This window comes from Anthonomus grandis, chromosome 4, assembly GCF_022605725.1.
Source record: "Anthonomus grandis grandis chromosome 4, icAntGran1.3, whole genome shotgun sequence".
Classification (NCBI taxonomy): domain Eukaryota; kingdom Metazoa; phylum Arthropoda; class Insecta; order Coleoptera; family Curculionidae; genus Anthonomus; species Anthonomus grandis.
In genome coordinates, this window is record NC_065549.1 from 31,547,775 (window position 1) to 31,572,689 (window position 24,915).

At 33.0% G+C, this 24,915-nt stretch overlaps 1 protein-coding gene across 1 annotated transcript; it reads right to left on the reverse strand.

Annotated features, from left to right (window-relative positions):
- Nucleotides 1–236: 236 nt before the first annotated feature.
- Nucleotides 237–24,915, reverse strand: LOC126735556 (putative ribosome-binding factor A, mitochondrial). Its single transcript, XM_050439590.1, has 6 exons — nucleotides 24,623–24,915; nucleotides 24,362–24,560; nucleotides 17,297–17,465; nucleotides 13,776–13,909; nucleotides 13,624–13,716; nucleotides 237–608 (listed from the first exon to the last, which is right to left on the reverse strand). Exons 1-6 carry the CDS (start codon nucleotides 24,754–24,756, stop codon nucleotides 279–281), a joined length of 1,059 nt encoding a protein of 352 aa, XP_050295547.1. The 5' UTR covers nucleotides 24,757–24,915; the 3' UTR covers nucleotides 237–278.

Below are 24,915 nucleotides of genomic sequence, written 5' to 3' on the forward strand. Positions count from 1 at the left end.
CGCTACACTGCAGAGTGGTGGCGATGATGCCTGTAAAGTTGCGATAAACAAAAGTGTCGCGTTGCATTTGGCGAGAGTTGTATAAAATGGGAATTTCAATAAACGAGAGTATATACATTTAAAAAACTGAGATCCGTTAATTTTTTTTAATTTATGAAATATCAGCCGCGTTTCAAATTTCCCATCGTCTGATACAGAAATCTGCTGAAAAGAAAATGATATAATAAATTAGGCTGTTTGATTCTGTTTTAAAATATTTATTATTATTTAAAGGATTATTATCTATACTCATCCAGCTCCTCCGAAATAAAATCCTCTTCCTCTATCTGTATTTCCTCTCCTACGTTTTGCAGATATTTCTCTTGCATTTCGTCTTCGATCAATTCTTTTTCAAGGTTAAACCGTTTATCTTTCTTATTCTGTTTGGAGCGAAGAAGCTGTCTTTTCTGCAAAAACGCTTTAAAAGCTTTTCTTTGTTCTTGTTGATTAGCGAACGTCACCGGATCCATATTGATTGGCTGGTCCTGCTTGAATTCTGACCATTTGGCCCAACCAGAAGTTTCCGATGATCTCTGAGGCGCTTTTGATGCAGTCATGCCTTTTCTTACCTAAAATTTGTCGTGAGATAGAAATGAAAACAGAAAATAAAATATAAATTCGCGAAAATATAACGGACCAAAAATAATTAACAAACAGAGAACAAAATAGTTCTAATTTAATGATATTTTTTGTGACGTCAATTTTATTTATTTCGTTATATTTGTAATATCTAATATTACAGCTGAAGGGCAGGAAAGTCTAGTACAGGGTGTGGCAACATAATTTCCTTTTTTTAAATGTCCTTCATTTAAGTTGTAGAGTTCGTAGTGGAGCGGAAGTGGTATCATTTGACAGCCGTGGTTCCAAAGTTTTGTTCCCATCCAGCAGAGGTGAGATAGAAAAACAATCACTATAACGATAGAAGAATATTATAGGGGTAGGACCTATATTCATAAATGAATACTAAAACATCAAAACAAGACCGGGGATTCCCCGATAAATCTACAATCCGACACCGATTAAAGCCAGTATCACACTGACGAATACGATTTAAACCAATCAAAGTGCAACCCAACCGTAGGATGCTGCGTTGCAATTGGCTAAAATCCTAAATTTAAAAAATAAATCCTCGCGATCGTCATCCCCGGCAGCGAATTTACATAGTATACCATGTAGAGCTTCGGGTCTATAAGCCCCGCCCAAATTTCAGATGATTAGCGCTTTTTTCACTAACGCAGTTAGAAAATCCAAATGCGGTATAATTTGTAGTTGGTTTCTCAGAAAAGCGGTGAATGGCGTGAAACAGCGTGATATCGCCGACGTAAATATTCTTATAAATTCTAATAATTATTCGGGATAATCTCGTTCATTTACTTCGCGACCGTTGCGAGTGACAACAGATCAAGATGGGTGAGCAAAGTGCGTTAGAGATTTTATTAAAAAATCTATAACCTGAGGTAGAAATAGAGAGTTTGGAATTTAAAAGTTCTTCAGAATATAAGGCTCTAGTTAGATGTAAAATAATGGAGAGTGATAATACAGAAGAAGTTAAGAGTTTTATGGAAAAATTTAGTGCCGAGACATGTACAAACTGGATAGTTAGAAGAACGTTTCCGAATGTACAAAAATTAGCTTTTCGCAAAATTTTCGGGACAGGAAGAAGGGATATAATGCACAAATTGATATAAAAATTTTAAAAATAACCAAAGCTACTATCCTACGTGACATTATTTGAAAAATGGTCTGAATGCTTAAATACAGGTTTGTTATAGGATAAAAAAGTTGTAATGTGCTCAATAATAATTATACGAACATTTCTAGATTATTTGCCACCATACACATCGAATTGAGGTGGCGGAAGCGCTGTCATATCTTTGTATGTCTACTTTGACGAAGAAAACTTTTATTAAATACTTTACAGACGGCCTTTCACCTACTGCTGCAAAGAATTTTCATGAATCCAATATTATAGCGAATTCTAATGATGAAACAGAAATGGTGTCCACTTTGGCTAACTCAAGCCTTAATCCAACAGATCGTCAAATTTATAACCTTTATGACAAATAGAGGTAAGATAATTAAATCTATATCTATTCTATACAGGTTGGCACTTTTTAAATTTATTTAGGGGGGTATCTCTCTTATTGATGAAGATAGAGAGTCGCGGTGCTACTTTTTTGTGAAACTAAATGTCGTTTTCTAAATTCTCCTAGCTTACTTTCTTTTTAATAAACAGAGGCCAATTTTGAAAAAATTGCATTTTAAGGTCTCTTTATAACTCAATTATCTGAAAACTCATTTAAAAGGTAAAAACTCTGAAAATTTTATTCTTTTAGGGTAGATCTCACAATGTACTAGAACGTTATCACATTTACCCCTAAATTGAATATTTTTGGGCACACCCATAAAACCTTAATATTTTGAACAGACTAATAAAGATTGTCTCCAAAAGGTTGGGATATGTCCCAAATGCTTGGGAAAGTGAGATGAAGTCTTAAAAGGTAGACTTAAAATACACAGGGTGTTCAATTTAAAAAATCTTGTGTTTGGTTTGTACCTCAAATATAGAACCACCAAGTAAAATTTTAAGGACGCCCCTCAATTCTATATAACACCTTCTGTTAGGATCCGTTTTCGCTTGTCACTTCTACTCCTAATACAGCAATATTTTTTCTAGAATAACAAGATATGGCGATCGAACATATGAGAGTATATTCGCAATAATAAGATGTAACGAAGAACTATACAAATCGAAAGGAATTGTTGTTACTGTTATAGAAAATCCTATGATCATATGTGTCATTACAACCCTAATGAAACGAGCGATTTTCAAATTTGCTTTATAGATTCGACAGGCTCTTGTGAACAAGGAAATTCATCGGTTAAATTTGTTTTCACTACCACTCAAGTTGGTGCCTTACCCTTGGCATGTGTTGTACATAATTCGCAAACTGAAGAAGAATACATCAAAATATTCAAATTAATTTTGAATGCGATTGGAAGAATGCATTCTTTGGTAATAGATTCCCAAAAGTTATTTTAACAACTGAGCGAAATGCTTTGAGAAATGTATTTCCAAAATCTTGCATGTTATTATGTATTTTCCTTGTTTGTCAATCGATTTGGAGATGGCTTTGGAGCATCAAACAGAATATTCGTAAAGATCACAGACCATTTTTAATGAATTTAGTTAGAAATATCCTATTTGCAAATACAATACAAGAATGTAATGAGCATTACGATATTCTGAAAGATGATGAGGTAGCAAAGAAATACCCAAATTTAATGAAATATATGGTATTGGACAAGAAAACAAGAATGGTGCTTATGTTTCAGGGCAAATTTTTTTACTAGAGGAAACAACACAAATAATTATGCTGAGAGCTCCATAAGAATATTCAAAGACGTTATTCTAGAAAGATGCAAAGTTTATAACGCCATGGGTCTAATAACTTTTGTGACAACTATCATGGAAGAATATCACATAAAAAGACTTCTAAAGTTTGCTAACGGCCGAGTGACTAAACCTAGTATCAGCTATATGGACTTCATAAAAAAATCAAAGGATTTGATGGTGATTGATGTATCCCAGAATATTTATCATGTGTCCTCTTGATCAGATGAGCAACTTCTCTATTCGGTTAATATACAGAGTGAGTCATGCGACTGTCCTGAAGGTTTTAGCGGCAAGTTTTGCAAGCATATATTTGCCGTCCATTTAAAAACAAATTTACAATTTATGTACTTACCTATATACATGCAAGTGATAAAGCCGACCTGGCAAAATTGGCCCTGGGAAATAATATTCCCCAAAATTTTTTTCTCGATATGGATAATGACCCAATTTTTAAAAAACCCAATATAGCTGCTCAATCATCAAACAGCATTGTTACAAATAACGCCACACATTTATTTGTTGAGCTTCAAGAGTTTAGAGAAGACAGTTTTCAGGATCAACATACTTTATTGAGAACAAATGTGAAAAAATTATTACGTTTGACAGAAAAATATAAAAGCACCCAGATGATGGAATTATTAGCTCGCTTTAATAAAAAAGTGAACCATATTGACACAGAGCAGCAGCTAAAAACTTTTCTATCAAACACTACAATAAACTGCGGAAAAAGCAAGTTTATTAAAGTACAACCAACAGCCTTATCGAGAAGGGCTCATGGTTCGCGCTCCCAAAAAAAAAGGCAGTCAGGAAGACCTTCAGGAGATAGCAGACCCGCAAAGAAGAAAAGGTGCTTGGGCAAAAATATTGCCGAAAATACCCCAAATGCTAAAGGACATTAGTTCTTAAATTTCTAACTTGTATTTAACAATTATTTTAATAGTACGCCATATATTTAATAAAATGTTTTTTTTTTTGAAATATGTTTTTAATTTGGTAACTAAAAACAAATAATTAATATTCATCATTTATTATGTATATAAAGAATATATATATTCTTGATATACTTGCTATTAAATTATCCCGTTACTCAGTCTAGAACGCAATTACGTACTATACCAACAACCACTCAAAGACAAGGCCTTAGTGCTTGGCGCGTGACGTTATCGATGTGGGCCACCGATTTTTAAAAAACCAAGGGACTTCATATGCTAATATCTCAATATCTGGCTTATTTTAAAAAATGCTAGGAATAGAATAGAGTTCAGGAAACATTCAAAGGTATGTTTTAGTCTGGTTGAATGTCAGATTAAATATTATGGTGTAATATTAAATGCAGACTCCCAACTCCCCTACATCTGCGCCAAAATTCAACATATGTATTTAGGTATTTTTTTATACCATCAAGTAGTAAAAAATCTTATTATATACACATAAATACATATATTGACTTTAAAAGTTTAAAAAGCTTAGATATGCTCCAGTTCATGTAATTTTTTAAAAAGAAAAAGAAGCACATTTTTTCTTTGAGGTGTCAAAATCAGGAAAATAAAATTTTTGGTCTAGTTTAGAGTTAAGCCAATTATTAAATACACATTTAAGTAAGTGAACTGTGTCAAATAGGTAAAATAATGGTCTCTGATTATCTATGAAATGAGGATAAACAATGCTAAGTTGGTCTGCAGTTGAAAAATGACTAATGGCTTTTCCGTTAATGGCATTATTATCACACTATTAAAAAACTATGTACCCAATCTCCTCTAAATTTTCAATAATTGTCTTAATAAAATTATAAAGTATGTCTGATGTAATTTTGGAGATGGGAGCTATGTGAACTACTTCCTTAAAGCTGGAACACACACTTGTAATTATAAAAGTAAATGCCGAAGAAGCTAGAGACTTATTATTGACTGATGTTCCAGTGATATTACCGCCTTTAGAGTCCATGTAAGGGTCAATATGAATTTCATCAAAAGTAGTGTCACAAATCTCTCATGATCCTTTAGTAAACTAAACACATTTCGAGCATAAGTTAAAAACATTTTTTTTTCATCTATGTGGGGATCGGTCATGTGTTTGTTACAAATACCCATTATAGTTTGAGGATGTGGTAAAATTAGGGATCCATAATCCCTTAAATACTTGTACGCATGAGGGCTAATAGTATAGATTATAGAAGTCAAAATTATTGTACTACTTGAATATCTGTACCTTTCCTTTGCAGTTGTAAGCAAAGCTAATTGTTCACAAATAAAATCTAAAGAATGCACTATTTTGTTGTCTTCAATGTTTTTAAAACTTTTTAGTATGTTTGACACAAAATCGAACACACCTTTCATTTTATTTATGTCATTTGATGGTTTGGCATGATCGAGAATAGTATTGCCAAGGGTATTGGTAGCAGTCTCGGTATAGCAGTATTTGGATTTAAGTCACAGACGTGGTTGTCATTATTGGTAACATTTTCCTCCAAAGGAAGGGTAATAATAGTAAGGTCTATTGCTCCAAGTATTGCATATAAATCATCTAAACTATATGAAGGGAAGTATATGAAGTTTTAAATTTTGATGTTAAAACACAAACTGGCTCGCTATATAAAAAAGTTTCAAAAGCCGTGGTTTTAGTAATTCTATTGTAAAAATTTTACCTGTGTTGGAATCTTGAACTTAATATGTATAATAAAATGTATAATAAAGTACTCTTTATTATACTACCTTCAGGAAAATGAGCTTCACATACTTTGGTGTTGTTTGTGGGCTCAAAGTCATCTCTGTGTATGGCTTTTACCCATTTTCCCCTTAGATTTAGGTATATCCTTAGGAAAACCGAAGACATTCACTTTAGGTCCATTTTTATAGTTTCCGTTACAACCCGGAACATAACATTTTTGAGGCATATTTACACTCTGGTATTAACTACAAGCCGAACTAGGAGAAAAATATTAAATTAAACACGAACTAAAGTATTAAAGTCAAGTACTAAAGTCAACAGTTAAAATAAACAAATAAAACCGCCACCGAGAACCGGTTTTTCCGAGGATTTTTCTAGTCCGAAATTACGATTTTGCGATTTAAAAGTACGCGAAGAGTTTACATAAATATAACATACACGTTTCGCGGAAATAAACAGTTCCGATTTTAAAAAAAAAACACAAAAATGAGCTATTGATTACTGAGGATCTCGTCAGAAATACCGGCAACCACAAAATATAAATATAAACAACCTAACCTCTCGTTTCATCAGGTGGCACAACTAGTAGATGTGCCGTTGTCAGATTTATATAGAAGGAATTCCTATTGGCAAGTAGCTATTTACATCTGTGGTATTAGATAAATGATAAAATTTGAAAAAATGGAAGTTTAATTTATAAAAAGAGAAATAAGGATGCACTTTTTAACTAAATTGTAAAGTAAGAGCAGTTAAAGATATAGATTTAATTATTTTAAGATAGTAATAGATCATCCTAACGTTTACGGCAATCTGCAAAGTCTGGCAGCGTTGCAGGCAGCCTTCCGTGGACGAACAACGGCAGCGTCAACAGCTGAATTCACGCGAAAATCAACCCGAAGTGCATGGCCCAAACGTGTGACGTCACGAGCAAAATTTTTTGGAGCGCTTTGTCCTTTTGTAGAGGTGTTATTGACTATACCCCATTTTGCGCATTGTCTGTTTACATTCTATACCGCATTAAAGACATTTTCACTGCTGAACTAGCTTCGGGGGGAGCTTATAGACCCGATGCTCTCTACGTGGTACACTATGTAAATTCGCTCCTCGGCAGCTATTACTGCCAGCAGTAATAAAATCATATTAGAGGTCTATATTTGTGTTTTGTGCTTATAAGGCTGAGATACGATGGAAAATTTAGGATTTAAGATGTATTATTTAACCTAAAAGACAGTTTTTAGTTTTAAAAAATATACCTATTTTATATGTAACGTGATGCAATAAAATTTTAAATTAGAAACTTATCTGTTTATTCGTTTTTATATTTTTTTCATTTTCATTTTAATCATCATGAGCTAGAGCCCTTAGGTTTAGATGAGGGAATACAGTACAAGCAGCTAAATTACCTGACCCTTTCTTCTAGGATATGCACGTTCTAAAGCAAGAAAAAAATTTAACCTATACATATTTAAATATAAAAAATAATTAAAACAACCTACACAACTAATCGGTCATAAAAACGAATACGGAAGGCCTATTCATCTAACCATCCCATTTTAATACCATTAAATAAAAGAAAACATCCGAGTCCTCGATCTCATCAGCACCTAAGCACATATCGGCATTCAGTAATGTGTAAACGGCTTAGGTTTTCTATCTCGCTTTGACTCGCACGCTTGCATCTGTCGCATCACTGTGTTTTTTGTCGCGTCGCCGCACAGTGTTGCGCCAGATAGGGAGTTTAGGACAAAAATAAAGAAAGATTTTCAAAAATATATTTTGTATTTTGTAATAAAAACAAAAAAGAGTACCATAACTTTATATTTCAATAAATAGTTGCCCGTTTAATAATGAAGATGATTTTAGAGGTGTATTTCTCGGTTTACACTAAAATTGTATTAAGGTTAAATCCTTAAAACTTTATACGGCACCTAATATACAAAGTGTCCAATAAATTATATGCCATAGAACAACCGGTGATACTTAGGAATAAATAAGAATATTTGTTTCATAAATGTGGTGGCAAATGTTAGCTGTTTAAACTGTACAGGGTGTTAAAAGCAAAACTTAATTTTAGAAATTATAGCATAATGTTATAACGGTTAGAAGTATCAATATGCAAATTGGTATACGAAGGTTGTGTTTATTGGTGTGCGAAGGTAAGTAATCCGAATTTGGGATAAACTTAAATCTAGTGAAGAAGTTTAGAAAAAAAAATAAAAAAAAAGAACTAAAATACTTTTTTTGTAATTTTGATCCCTAGATTCGCCTGTGCTTCTATGGTTAAAAAAAAGTGAAAAACGCTCTGTATTATTTGAAAACAAAGTAAATGAAAAAAAATATATGTACCTGCAATCTTGTACAGAAAGTGGAACAATAATAAACTAAAAACCAAAATATACTTCAATATTTTTAACAAAGATTTTTTGCACAATCCTAAATAAAAAAATGCTAATTTTATAAATTGTCCTAAACAGTGTCAGTGTCGCTAATATCTTCATCTTCACTGCTGAGTGTAATTGAACTGAAATTATCGGACAATCCAGAATCGTTTAGACACTCGTCAATGAGGACAAATTCTTTAATATCTGAATAATCAGACCTTTTTTTAATTGACTTCATTTGCCTTAGAGATGCTAGCTCGGGGTCAGAAGACATTAAAAGATGTCTTAATATGTCTTTATTGGTGTCGGTTCTAGAAGTTTTCCGGCTGTTATGTAATCGAGTTTTTCTGATATCCTTATGTCTAGCTTCCAAGGCATCCTCCGATAGTTGCCCAATAGGTAAATCAAAAAAATCGATTATATCGCAGCCATGCACTAAAACTTTGTGAACCGAACTAGGCATATAGTACCAATTGTATAGTTTTAAATAAAGTGAGTGAGTTTCATTAAGTAAAGCTTTAAATTTTGCAATATTTATTTTAAATCCCAAAGCTAGTACTTTTATAATCATATGTAATTTAATTATTAGATCTTCACTAATTACCGTTATTTCGGCACTTAACAGAGGATTCTGAAAAAATGTTCTTGCCGTATTAGCATCATTTGTGGAACCATATCCCGGCTTTGGCTTATCAACAATAAGACCCAGCTTACTTTTAAAGTTTTCTTGAATAGATTTTTTTGTGTTTTCGACAATTTTCCTATTTTCCTCTTCTTTTACTTGCCAGGATTTGATTGGCAATCGATAAGCTATATGTAGCAAACATTCAAAAAATTTAATCCAGCAGTGCAAAGTTGAAATACCAAAACGGTAGTTTTCACCTTTTGGAGATTTTGTAAAAACTGAGTTAAGGTTCATTTCTTTCGGAGTGGCTCCGCAAATGATGCATTTCGCAGATGAATTTGTTTGAGATACGATATTAGCGACACAACCATCAAACATTGTAAAAAGCATCTTAAATGATATTTTAAAATTTGCCTCCTCCACCAAAGTTTCATATGATTTAAGAGAGTTAATTCAACCACGTGTTTTTCCTTATAATACCAGCACTCTCCTTAATAAATGAAAATTTTATGGGTCGACAGTAAAATGTTGAGGAAGTTTTAGGATTAGACCAGACAATATTATTACTACTATCGATAAGTGTTAAGGGAACCATAGCTATTAAAAACATATACTCATCAGTGGCATTAGGAAAGGATGTAAATCTTTGCTTGTATTGACTATGCCCTGAACTACCGTCGAAACCCCATTTACAAATAAGTTTTAAGTCAGTAGTTTTACGTTCAGTTAAATTTGAAATTATTTATTATTAGGTAGATATTTACTTTTTATTGCAAGTAGGGATCGACAGCTGGGGAAAAAGTCGGGATGTATTGCGTTTACAACGGATCGTAAAATGCCGTACTTTCTGACAGTCAAATCAAGGTCGTAGTATAATGCTATGGCCTTTTTGGTTGTTAAGCAGAGTTGGCTGTAACCTGCTCGCTAGCTGAAAACTGTGTCACTCTTTGGGAGGCAAAACATAATTCTTCTTGGGAGTAACTTTTGACTAGAGGCTCTACTCGTCGTTTTTTTTTTCTCTTTTGACAATTCTGCGAATGACTTTTTGGGTCTTCGCATTGAACTAGAGGGTTTCTCTTGATCAGATATAGGGCGTTTATTTAAATTAATAGTTATATTGCCATTAAGCCAGACTGCATGGTCTCGTTCAAATTTTTTTCGTGAGCGGAAGCAGTCATGCCACCATTTATTAACTTGGCGACAAAAACTAACACTGTTTTATTTTTAACAAAACGTACGATCTTATTTTTAACAAAATTTTTTCTATCCTTTCATGTTTTTCGCAAGCACACCATTCTTCAAATAAAGGGACAGCTAAAAAATATATATCTTAGTCCGTTGCAGGCCGTTGCGGATAACATATGCCAGGATATGAAGTGTAATAGGTCAAGTACTTATGAGCCAAAAATCTTGAATAACATACGATAACTTTTTTTGCAAAGCTTAAACAATCTTTTTTTATTAAAATGTTTGTATATCTTTCTATTTTTGGGTAAGATAATGTTAAATAAAAAAAAATAAAAATAAAAAAAATAAAAAAAAAGAATTAATAAGGAATTGTAATTAATCAATAACTACTTTAATATCGCTTTAATTATACTTGGATTAAATGAAATTTGAATGGAGGGATGGGTAATAACAGGGAGGAAAAAGGAGAGTAAAGATATGGGAAGTGAGGGTTAGAAAATGGGTACAAGGGAACCGATGGAAGGAGGGAGACTTACTATAGACTAGAGACAGCTCAGGGGATCTTCTCAAAGGGAAGCCGACTAGCACTAACCACTTTGGTAGAGTGGCGTGGATTCAACAAGAGTTCATATAAAATATAAGCACCACCTGTTTTATCCCAGATGGATAAGAAAATCCCGATGACCAAGAAAACAGGAAATTACTAAAAGCACTATACCTATAAACCTGAAAGAAAATCTCACAAGGAAGAACAGACAGTTTTAAGTGAATCTATATTAAAAGAAAAATTAATAATCAAACTTATTATTTTAAAAACAGGTTATGCTGCCCTTCCTAAATATAGTGCCTATATCAAGACTAAAATCTTATATTATGTTGTTTGGGGCTAAAAGTTCGCGTGAGTACTTTCGAAAGAGGCCTATTTATCCAGTTTACAAGATCTATACGGTCTATTTCAATAAAATAACTAATATGCACCTAGTTATTATGAAACTATTCAAAACAACGGTGTGGTAGTAAAATCTAATAATGAGAGTGATAACAATGTAATTTTGAGGTTAGTACTTAGTCTAATATACTACAATAAAGCTTATGAATGTTGATAGGACTGGTTTACTGGTTAGGTTGTTTTACTGACTACATGGTTCACTAAACGTCACAAACATTGATCAAACCTGGCTCCAAAAGGGCTGCATGATTGCGATGGGGGACCTGGGTGGATCGGTTTAACAGTGAATGTCAATGTAGATGTGGTGGACGTTATTGGAGTAGATGAGTGGAGATTTCTACCTCTTATAATAGCGGATAAAGACCATACCGGGGGATAAAAAAAAACCTGAAAGTGGAAGAATACCCAGATTGAGAAATCGCCAATAGAGTAAGTAGATATAAGCATTGATGGTTAAACTTAACGGTATGCGTGAGTCTACTTATATAAAATTACATGTGTAATATGTAGATTATCATAAACCAAGATGCCAAATGAAAATATTAGGACTTACCAATGGAATTGGCCTTTTCTCGGGAACACAAAACTGGACACTTAAACAAAGAACCTTGAAAAAGTTGGGATTTAACTACACCACTTATAATCCTGCACTATTACGGTATGGCATTTAGTATCTACAAACTAAAATACCCAAAAGGTAAGTTTTCAACTTTTCATTGGAGTAAAATCGGCAAAAATACCAAGAAACAACCTTCTTCAAAGGCTTGTTCTTCAAGACTCCTAGAGGTCAAAGATTTTCGCGCCAGAAATGGTTTTAGTAGGGATATAGGAGAATGAGCTGGGATCTTATTGGCTAGGATATGACTTCTGACACTAGTGAAATCAAAACAATTAAAAAAAATTAATGTTTTGATTAATAATTTGAGTTTCATCATAAGGGTTGAAAATTATTGATATCAAAAATAGAATTAATACTGAAATGATAACTGTTTATTTTATTAATTTTAGCACCAGAATAACTTAGAAATTGCCTCTTAAAGTTCTATAATCGAGCTATGCTTTCGCTAACATTTTAGATTCATTTTATTTTCTTATTCTTTATGTATCTGACGAAAATAAACTGTAACAATAATTTAAGAAAAACAAACGGAACTTATAAAATATTTAGAATAGATTAAACTACGTACCTTTATTAATACCGTCCATTATTAGCTATTACAATTTTTCACCTACTAACCTTACAACAATTTTTTTTAGTCTTAGGGTATTGAGCTGCAATTTAACACTGACGAGAGCATTTATTTTAATTTAAGAATTGAAAAAATGTAAACAAGCCATGGTCGGCTACATTTTTTGTTAGTTTTGGATAAAAGAGATATTTTTTGAGAATTTTAGGTATTTGAAAGTATAAAACGCGATATTTGCATTTAGGACTTTTGTCCATTGGGTGCAACATTGTGCGCCGTCGATCGGTCTGTCGGCATGTGCGATTAGTTTTTTAACTAATTTGTTCTTTTTTAGTATACTTGATTCAATCTTCTAGTTAATTTTTGAGAATAAATCTTTTGAACTAGTTCGTTTGCGACCGAAACACCTCTACATCCCAGTCAGTCGCCACCATGCGTTGAACAGTGTGCGTTTGCCGTGGAGACTTACTTTTCGAACAGACGTTCTGTAATTGCTTTAACGTAGTCCCGTTAGGCCCCATTCCAGACAGGAATTATTATGCTTAGACAAACCTGGTATACCACAAGACTAAAAACTGGGGTCTCTCGGCACATCAGATCATCTGAGAACATTGAGGCAGTAAGAACTTGCAAAATACCCATCCATACAAGTTTGTGCAGAAGCTCTCCGACCGCGATTTTAATTCTCCAAGAAATGCATGTGAGGCGCTTCTCGAAAACGTTTCTGAGGACGCAATGGTTTTTAACAGCGATGAAGCCCATTTTTGTGGGATTTTTGAAATCTCGGGCATATGTTCAGGATTCAAGAATCCTACAAGAACAAAAAGCCAACATACAGGCAGAATTTGCCATCATACACGCTATGCTATGCTGGCAAGGGTCATGACAAACGCTAGAAATCGCCTTATTCAATGTAAGGAAAATAGGGACCGTCACCTACCACATATGATTTTCAAAACTATGTAAAACGAAACTTTAAATATGTAATTAATTAAATTCCTTAAAAAAAACTAAAAAAAAATATGTTTCATAATATATGTTTAATTGTATTTTAAAAAAAGAAAATAACGTTGCGCACCCTGGATATCAAATATTTTTAGAAGTCTTTTAAAGAGCCCTAAAAGTGTCTTATTTAGATGTTAAATTTTTCATATTGCGTTGGCAGAAAAAGATAAGAGATCAATACTCACCCTCTTAAGAATGGCATCATGTTCTAAGCCTAACACGTTTTGTGGCATAGGTGGCATATCTTGGATATCTTCTAAATTGGTTTCTTCTTTGCCCTAAAATTTAAATATGTTTTTATTAAATATTATTTATGTTGCGAGATGTTTTTACATACTTGATTTCCGGTGAACTCTAAAGTGGTTAATATTTCAAAATCCGTTTTCAGCTTGTCTTCATAGTTTTCCTCTTCTCCGAAGTCTGCTTTTAGCAGCCTTTCTTGAACCTCCATTATTTTATAATAATTCCTATCTGAAAGACATAGTATATACAGGGTGATTCAAAATTAAGAAAACAAACTTCTATGGGTTATTCATTACTTTAACAGAGGATATTTCAATATTCGAAAATCGAAATCTTTCCCGAATGAGTTAGCGAGATAGTACTCAATCACATGTTTCGAATTATTATTATTCCCTTTAAACATGTTGTTAAAAGGGCTTGCGGTGAAAAATATTATTACTAAAACGGCCACGAGAAAAACCTTGAAAATATTCTATATAGATAAGTTTCTAAAATGACCGCTAGGTGATCGTAACTGTGATCTTGAATATAAAAAAAGTAAAGTTTTTCAGAATTTCGATATATTAACCATTATTTCGATATACCCAACACCCAATGACGACAATAGTCCAACCTCCGATCGAAGTCCTCCTCTTTTAAGGCTTCATGCAAAATGATATGGGTGCATTCTAAAATTAATTAAAATTGTTGGCCTGTTTGGCCTGCTATTAATTTTCAAAAAAAATTAAGTATAGGATTTTCGTATAACATTTTCTTTGGCCTAAATTTTAGATTAGGAATAAGATATCGAGATGCGGTTTTCGCCAGCCTGTTTGGGCATCATGTAGCTACTTTTTCATTAATAAAAAATCATAGCAATGCATTTAAATTTTTCGAGAAAATTTAGCATTTCTGTCGAAATGTTAAAAAAAAAAAGTCCTCTGGCGGCGACATGTGAAACTAACAAAACAACAGTTAAAGCCCAAGAATGTCTCAACGACTTTGGATAATACTTGCATCAAAGTGGTCTAGGGTTAGCTAGACATACCTTATCACATTCATAAAATTAAGTTATTTTTATTTACATTAAATAAATAGTTTCAATTCTTCAAAGTGTATTTGGTAAACTGAAAAATATATTTACTAAATTTTTTGGTGCCAGTGTAGTGAGAATTCGTAGTAATTCGTGCGTGCAATATAGTCAAATACACAAAGGCAACATCTTGATCGTGCAACACAGTTATGAGCTGTTGGTACGATACGGTTGTAAGAGACCATCCGCGACGTCGCAGAAGCTGTAAATTCTACCCCACTATGGGAAGGTTATGAATTTGAAGTGACTAGTGATGTAAGAAAAAGACATACTGGTCCAACAAGAGCAAAAGAACCTATACATAATAGGTTTATTTGCTTTCAGGCATTACGAAACCCCCATATTACCACCAACCAGCTAAGAAGTGTCTCAAAATGTTCATGGCGTAATTGTCATTGCTCAAACAATAAAGAATAAGTCCCTTAAGAGCTCTACTATCCCGTGGAAAATCGCGCAAGATTAGGTGGGCTGAGGAACATCAGAGTTGGTAAGAGTGTAAATGGACGGGCATACATTCTTTTTACCATTTGGTTTACGTCCTGATTCAAGAAGGCTCAGGATGTAGCGAACACCTGGCAACGCCTCTCACTTGCAAACCATTCAAGAAGTTGACAAGTACCAAGGCGTTAAGTTTTTAGACTAATCTGGCTCCCGTGGAAAAGCGTTTAAGAGCAAAATAAAGTGCAAATAAGACCAAATGAAAATTTTGTACTTATGCACCACAATGCACGTCCACATGTTGCAAGAATCGCTAAAAAGTTTTTGGAGCAGCACAATATTTCAGTACGGCCATAGCCCGGGCAATTTTTCGACTTAAATTCTATCGAGCACTTTTGGGATATGTTGAAAAGAAGTGTTTTAAATCAAGGAATATTGTTCCAAGCAAGGAAAGAGTTGCTAAACTGTATGCAAGAGCAATGGCTACATGGCATGCGAAATAGATGTGTTGTTACTAACAGCAGAGGTGGTCATACTCTATTAAAAAAACTTTATCTTTTCTATTATTTTTTCTTTAAATTTTGTAATTTCCAATTTTCGACATTTTACTTCTTTAAATTGTCACACACTGTTAATATGTCATTCATTATTAATGATAAATGAGTGTTCATCAGTGTTTAAGTTAACTTAATATTATGTCATTCGGATTCATATTACCATCTACCTAAATCAGCGACGACAGCAATCCCTGATATGATGGATAATTTCAGTCAAACGAAGCAGCAAAGCAAAAAACTAGGCTATTCAGAAAATATATGGAGTTGTATCATTAATGCTACCAGGCACGATGTCACAAAAAGCTTATTGCACTTTGTCGAACAGTCAAAACTTGAAAAGGTACTTCAGCTAGTTAAGGACGAACAATCGACTTATTATGAATAAACATCTATTTGGCGGCCAGGGTTCAATAGAACTAGGCTCTATCAAATCGCAAAATCTGGTTTTTTACGTTTTGTATTATGGGTGGATAAGGCATGTTTTACACCAGACGCATTTGATATAAAAAGTACAATTTGTCACAATTGTTACATGGAATGCGATAAATGACTTGTGATGACATTAGAAGGGTTTCCGTTTTTCGTTTTAAAAAGTACTTTGTTTTAATTATGTTACAACATTTTTTTGTTATTGTAAGTTGCTTGTTGGCTAAGGTTTTGGACTTTTCAATAGTCCTTTTAGTGGTTCTGTTAGTCCAAAAACGTATGGTAATCTGCAAAAATTTTTTTTTTATCTAAGTTTAAGTTTTCGTTTGAAATTGTTCATTGTGGTATGACGGTATTATTTTTTTTGTAAAGAATTTTCTTAAATAACCATAATAGATAATTGTTATCTATAAGCATTTTCTGAATAAATTCCATGTTTGCCTTATGATATTATGTTGATGATAGTGATGTTGCTGCCCTACTCTTTAAGTTATTAATAATATTTCAATTATGTTTTAATAGATGTAGAGAAAAATAATTGATGTACCTTTCTGAAAATGTTGGATTGTGGTACCAGTTGCTTTCTAATTCACTATTTTCTCCTTCCGAAATCAAAAATCTTTTAACAGCCAACTAACAAAATTTTTGATCGTTAAAAGATAAGCCAGTATTGCTACCAACTGTTTTTTCTAGATTACACACATATCATCTATGCGTCTATCGTTTAGAGCATCGAGTTAGTTTGACGCGGATTGTCCAAACTCTGAAACGCCAAAATCGTATGAGCCAAATCAGATCTAAATTTTTAGCCCTACACTTGATATAATAAAAAACTAAATGAGATTCTTCACAAGTACAATAAGTTTTGCAACATCACCCTATGTCCTTGCGTCATAAAAACCATCAAATGGCAAAAATATATATAGTTTTGCTCTTTATATGTATCTAGTAACATAAAAAAAACCTAATATGCTACCTATTCTATTTCTTTACTTATTTTGAATATTAAGTGCAGTTAAAAAATATTGAGATAAATGAAACAGGAAAAATTTTAATTAAACAGGCGAAGGGATAAATTATATTACCGATAATAAAGGTCATTCACTGGAATTATTGCCTTACCTTTTACAAAAACTATATTAGGGATTTGCCCCATAACTCGTAATGTAGACAATTCATGCCTCAAACGGCCAGCATTCCTATTGAGTATATTTTCTACCTCCGTTGAGTCTGCAGATTCATTTGCTATCCAGAAGATCCTTATATGTTCATTATCTGGACTCATCATGATCTAAAATAAATCGGGTGTAAATTAGACTTGTATAAACCATTTTAAGAAAGTCAGTACGAAAGTGTTAGAAAATTGGTTTGGTTTACGCTTTAAAAAACTAAGAGAACAAAGTACCGTTTGTGTCCAAGACACCTTAATTTTATACTATGTCCAAGCCACAAAATCCAAGTCAGTAGCAAACAAAAGACCAAGCCTCCCCTGAGAAAATATGAATTGACGAAAATTTCTAGATAATTCTTACTTTGATCATTACCAAAAACTGTCTTTAGGACATAGACACACATCTTAATTTGCCTGAAAAACTAAAAAACTTAACAAATTGCGTCAAATGCCAGGAAGACATAGCAAATTGTTATGAAAGCCTGGAGAGCCTAAGAAAATATTTCCAATTCCTGAAAAATGTAAACTAATACATTAAATTACTGGTGTAAAATAAAAAATTACTTGAAATAGCTAAAAGATATGAATTAGGTATTTCCAATGCAAGACTAGACCAAAAGACGAAATGTCTTTAAAAGCGAATAGAATTATCTATTGCGTATTTTTTATCGATTGTTAGCATATCATTTTTTTTCTTTATATTTTTATCAATGAAAGGTTTGAAGTGGTTCGGCTTATATTTGATGCAAAAGGTGCAGACTGTGACCTTTCAGGGCCAAATCTCCAATGAAATCAAAACTAACACAGGTGTCCCTGAAGGATCAGTGATGGGATCTCTCTTATTCTTAATCAATGTTAATAATTTTCCTCATATTTCAATAAATAGCCAGTTCACAATCTTTGGGTAGACCTATTCGAAAATAAAAACCGAAGAGATTAAGTCAGTCGACATGCAAACATTGTGCCAAAATAGAATAACAGGAAGGTATGGCATAAATAAGAAGTCTTAAATTTGACGTTAGTGAAGGATGGAGTACTGCTGAGTTAATAAAAGACTAACGCGAAGGCAAAGACATATCAGCAATTCTTCAGGAGAACGAAAACGGCAGACCAAGATCCAGATGGACTGACGTTTCGGATAGGGGGTTGACATTTAAGGCACTATGGGCGCAGTGAGACCTACTAGTCGTCGAGGATTGGTTGTTGGCGAGAGCGTGGCAGAGCCCTGATGGAAAAATCATTAAGAAACAGTTAGTGATTCTAATAAAGAAAGTTAACCAGGTCCTGAAGTAAGTGGAGCTCATTTGGGAGTAAATAAGACTCTGAATACGATCCGGGACAGGTTCTACTTGGTTAACTACTATGAATATGTAAAATAATGCTGCGGAAAATGTCCGAAATGTGCACCTAGTCAAGACCCTACCATAAAATCCAGAGATAGGATGAAGAAATATAATATAGGGCTGCCATTCAAAAAAATCTCCATCCATTAGCCGGTCCATTTCCCGAGACCAATAAGGGAAATAAGTATATACTGGTCGCCACAGATTATTTTAATAAATGGCCGGAAGTCTTTACTCTTCCCAACCAAGAAGCGCTAGTAGCTGAAGTTTTAATGCACAATGTCTTCAGCAGATTGGGGGTCCCTCTAGACCAAGGACAAAATTTCGAATCCAAGCCGTTTGAACTGCTTGGGATTTACAAAACACGAACACCAGCCTTACATCCGCAATCATATGTCATAGTGGAAAGATTCAACAAGGCAATCGAAAAACATCTTTCCAAGGTGGTGAAAATTGTAAAATATTGGTATGTCTACTTGCCAATGTTCTTGTTGGCCTATAGGTCTGCAGTTGATGATAAGACTGGGTTAACACCAGCCCAGGTTTTGTTCGGGAGAGAACTTCGTTTACCACGTGACTTGGTGTTTTGTACCTTAAGCAATGAGGAAGTCACAGTGGAGGACTATGTGGACGATACACAAATGAAACTGCATTATGTTCACGAATTGGTCAGAGAACAACTAATGATTACAAGCAACCGGATGAAGACCCAATACGACTTTAAAGCAAACTTTTCAGAATTTCAATTAGGTGGCAAAGTATGGGTGGAACCCTCGAAAAAAGATGTCACCCTGGGAAGGTTCATATGCGGTAGTAAAGAGGATTAATGATGTAGGTCAGGATTTAAAAGGAGGGCAATATTACAAAGTTGCCTTACTAAGGCCCTGTCTCAGGCGGATTATTCTAATCGATTGATATTTATTTATATTTGTACTTTTACCTACTTCAATTCAAAAACTTCATACATACAGATAATAATATACCTGCTTAAAAGCTTTTTGAAAGTATAATTGACATTGACTGAGTATGAGCATCAATTAATTCACAGACATCACCAGATTGGACAAATATATAACACAAGATCGCCGAGTAAATAATACGTGCTAGTCGATGGAGACAACAAAGATCTTAGATACAAAAACTGCAAAGTATTGCAAATTGGTTACTCGATCAGAATCTCTGGCTTTCAATATAGGTGATATTCCAGCAATCTTTCCCTCTACCAAAATTTGCCCTGTAGACGGTATATAGGTTAAAAATGTATGTCAGGACACTCATACAATCCCTAACTAGAAAACTATACCATCGACATCAGACGTTAATTTATTCTTGGGTCTTTTACTAGCCAAAATAACTTGCGAATCATTAACTCTGGAAATATGAAGATTCAAATTTAATCCAAAAAACATTTATTTGCCAAAGAAAAAAAAACAAAATGTCAATTACCAAATTAATTAAAATGTTAATTTTCTAGCAAATAGGTATGCATCTCGATTTTAAAAGAACCGATACATAAAACCTTTAAAAAAAGGATTTATGCGATGCACCCTTAGATAATATATTTTACTTTGAACACAAATATTTACTTTTTTCAATTAAAAAAAAACGCAATGTGGATGCTAAAGGCAAGGGTAGGTGACGAACAGAAGAGGAAGCCGCAAGAAGAAGCGAAAAAAACTAATATATTTAATACTATTTCAGGATATACAATTCAAGTTAAATTAAATTATATTAAATTAAATTACCCACAACCATCGGCAAAACAGAGATATCAACAATGCACACACATGTACGTAAATTATTGTACTTCTTTTATTATTCATTTGAAAAAAAATCTAATACTAATACACTTATATCCAGGAACTATAAATGCAAATCATGTATTATGTATTAATTTGAAATTCTAAAAGAAACCTTTTAATATATTTTTTGACTATATAAAAAGAGTAATTTTTTGCATAATCAGGAAAAAGATTCCACATTTGAATAGCAACAAAGCTGAAAGATCGCTGATACGCACCTGTCCTGTACGATGTTGGTCTACTCTATAGCTATTAAAATATTTAATATTGTGGGAGTGATCACAAATTGTAATAATATAATTTGCTCTTTTAGGTATGGTGGTTTCCCAGTTTTGATTATGCGATAAATGAAACAATATAAATGATATTTTCGCCTATTTTCCATATTTAGATAAGAGTGAAGATTAAGAAAAGGAGTTATGCGACTTCTGTATGAGATTCCATAAGAAAACCTCATAAAGGAATTTTGCGATTTTTGGATAGAATTAGAAATTGCACTAGTAATTGCATTAGTATAAACTAGATTGCAATAGTCAAACAAAGAAAGTATAAATGTATTATATAAGAAGCATTTAGTTTTGGCTGGAATGTGGCACGTTAGATTATGCAGACCTCTTAGACACATATGAGCAATGCTTAATTTTTTATTTATATGGGCTAAGAAGCTTAAGCTGCTATCAACAATTAATCCTAAATTTTTGGCTTCCACTTTCCACTACTGGGTGTGCATCATTGGTGAACTATAGCCAGACTGAGAACGAATTGTTAGCCATTTTATATGGGACGCAAAAATTTTATTTATAGCAGAAATGTCGATGTTCAGTCTGATCATAAACCAATCATTTTTATAATGAAAAAACCTAGTCATAAGATTGCCTCAGTAAGGCTTCAACATTTAAGGCTTAAACTACTGAAATATTCGTTAAATGTAATTTATGTCCCTGGAAAAAACGTCCAGTTCGCTGATATGCTTTCTAGGGCTAATTTAAATATTACTGAGAAACCTGACCTAAAAATGCTTGAAATGGTACACAGTGTTTCCAAGCACCTTGCAAAGTGCAACACACATGACTAATCAAAAAATTCATGAGTTTAGGGTTGAAACTTGTGAAGATGCGACATTAACGAAACTGCATGAATATTATTATTCTGGGTGGCCTAAGATTAATAAAATTGACTCAAAATCTAAACCCTTTTATACACTTAAAGATTCTTTTTATGTAGAAGCAGATAATATTTTTGTAAACGACAAAATTATTGTACCACTTAGTTTAAGATCTGAGATTATGTAAATTTTACATAAATTGGCATTAATAAAACTATACATAAAGCCCGTAAATTATTTTATTGAATAGATTTACATTATGATGTTGAAAAATTTATAAAACAGTGTAGAACTTTTAAAAAGTTTATGCCAACAAATTTCAAAGAACCTCTGCTGCCATATTTAGTACCAAACCTTAGGTAAAGTTGCTGCAGATATTTTGGAGTTTATAGGTAAGGCTTACCTAGTAGTGATAGATCACTTTTCTCATTGGATTGAATTAAACATATTAAAGGACAAAACTTCGGTGAGTATAATAGACTCTTTTCAAAACATTTTCATTCGTTTTGGTTATCCTGGGTCTATCATAGCAGACAATTTACCTTTTGTATCCAGCACTTGTAAGAAATATTATAAATGTAAGGATATTTTAATTAAAACTTATTCCCCATACCATCACCAAAGCAATGGACTTGTTGAAAAAAGTGCTAGCATATGCAAACAGATTTTAAGGAAAACTATTGAGGATAATTGTGATTTCAAAGAACTGGTAATGGAATACAATAATTCTCCTATTCAGTTTAGATGCATCTCCATCAGAGATACTAAATAGCAGAGCCTGTAGGTTACAATTACCAATTAACTTAAAAATGTTAGAACCTAAAATTCAAAAAGATCAACAAAAGTTTATGTGAACAAAAAGATAAAATTAAACTTCAATTTGACAAATTAGCACATAGAAAACCTTGTGATTTTAAAAGGTTGTAATTAAAACAGGTTATGATAAATGTTGGGACAAGGCTGTAATCTTAGAAAAGACCATGGAGCCTAGATCTTATTGGGTAAGGGAGGAAAAGAACAATAAAATTGTAAGGCACAACACGCAGCAAATTAAACCCTCATTTAGTAAAGATGAACACAAAATTTTATATGAGCCTGAGTTGCTTCCTGACAATTTTGTTGTTACCTCTAATAATAATAAGAACCTACCAGATGTTAGTCCTAGTAGTGTGTTTAGTGATGTTGTGGCACCAATCCCTTCACCCATTTTAAATGACAGTGTTAGTATTAATGATACCCCTACACCACAAGTTCACACGCGTTTGCGGTTCGGACAATCCATAAGAGCCCCACATAGACTGAATCTTTGAGGGGAAGGTGTTTGAGATAGACAAATAGAAATCCAAAAATGTATTCTTTTGTGTTGAGTTAATAAAATTTTAAATATTAATCCCAAATATTATTTGCCTACCAATATTCACAACAAAGTATAAAATAAGTACTAAACAGATCAACAGGGGGTGTCAATTTTTTAAGTCCAGAAACAATAATTAAATTAATATATAGATTGGAATGTAAGATTTTTATATATGTAGAAGGTTACTGGAAGTTGCAAGAATGTTGATTTTTAATTGCTCGATTACTGCTTTGAAATTTAAAACTTTAACAACACCCAATGTTAAAGTATGACGCTTGTAGTTTAAATCATTTTTAATATAGATTATAGTCATCATAACTATTCATTATGAATTAAATCATACCCATGCATATGAAGAAGATTCATATATCTGGGTATTGGGTTATATACAGGGTGTTCATTTGAAAACTTCCCACCACGGATTTATCGAAAACCACTGTTTAAAAAAAAAGCTAAAGACCTTTTAAATAAGCTATTACTCGATACCCCTTGCCATTTAAAATTTTTAAGGGGCAGAGGGTGAAAGGACGTGAAGTATTTATTTATTTATTTATTTATTTAATAGATGGGATCAACCCCATTACAAAAAAAAAAAAATATTGCAATGTTCTATAGTTACACCTAACCATAACTTAAAATAGCTAAAATACAAATATGTTTTTACAGGCAAACCAACATAAAATCAACAGAAGAGTTTACACAATCTCTCTAATTTGATTCCTAAAACTAGACAAGCCAATGCCCACAACTTGAATATCCTCATGGTTAATAATATTTAAGGTTCTTTCGATAGGGGAGTGAGTGGTATAGTTGGTACTGTGAAAAGGCAAAGCAAATAGTCGGTTTCGTCTCAAGAGTCTTGAGGGGACATTGAAGCTAATTCTACCGAGAAGGTTGGGGCATACTATCAGACCATTGAAGCTTAAAAACAAAGGTTAAATCACCACGAATATGTCTTTCTCTCAATGATGTCATAGCCAGCACTTCCTTTAAAGTAATTTTAGGTTAGAAAGTGGTCCCCCTTGACAAACCTTTTGACATATTTCGGCGTTTTTTTTTTTAAACAGTGGTTTTTGATAAATCCATGGTGGGAAGTTTTCAAATGAACACCCTGTATATGTTTATATGTACTGGGTTATATATAAGAATATGAAGTACAAATGTTTCTGTAAGCACAATTACTGCACAATGACACAAAGGAGACTTCTTATGCTATTTTGATAAATATATATTCTAATATATATATTCATGATTAATTGAGCCCAATATAAGAAAGCTAAAAAATGTACTTTTCTGAAATTATTATTTTGGCACTTGGCCAAGTTATACATATATAATGAGGTACAGTTATGAACATAAGTACCATTCATAATTGTTTATTTCTTTGCTTAATCTAACCCAGGACTTACTTTATTAATTTCAATGCCATATCCCAGAAGTTCATTAGAGTTTTCTCCTGTTGCCATGAGGTCAGTAATATGCCTCATGAATACTTTGTTTAAAATATTTCCTCTCCTTGAATTACCAGTTATTTTTGCCCCTAAAGCTGTTTTTCCAAATGGCTCTGCGGAAGGCAACTGAGGAGTATCATTAGCGCCATAATATTTTCTAAAAGTGTATTTTTTTGAGTAGTAAGTACATATTTCAGTAAAGAAGTTTTAGTGATTCACCTCTTCTTGTGGTCAACTCCCATGATTTTTCGTAATACTTTGCCTGGTTTACTATTACTTTCTGGAGAAGTATGAAACTTTTTGTGAAAGATTTTAACAAAGTTTTTACAAAACAACCTATTATTAATTAACATTGTTTTCTGATTATGAAGATTATAATTTCGAATTATAAATAGTATATAGGTATTTATTATTTAAAATTAGTAAGTACATTCCTCTTTAGTATTAAAATAAATGTTGTTTTTGTTTTGTAATTGCTGGGCCCGATGTTCTACACCATAACCCTATATTTG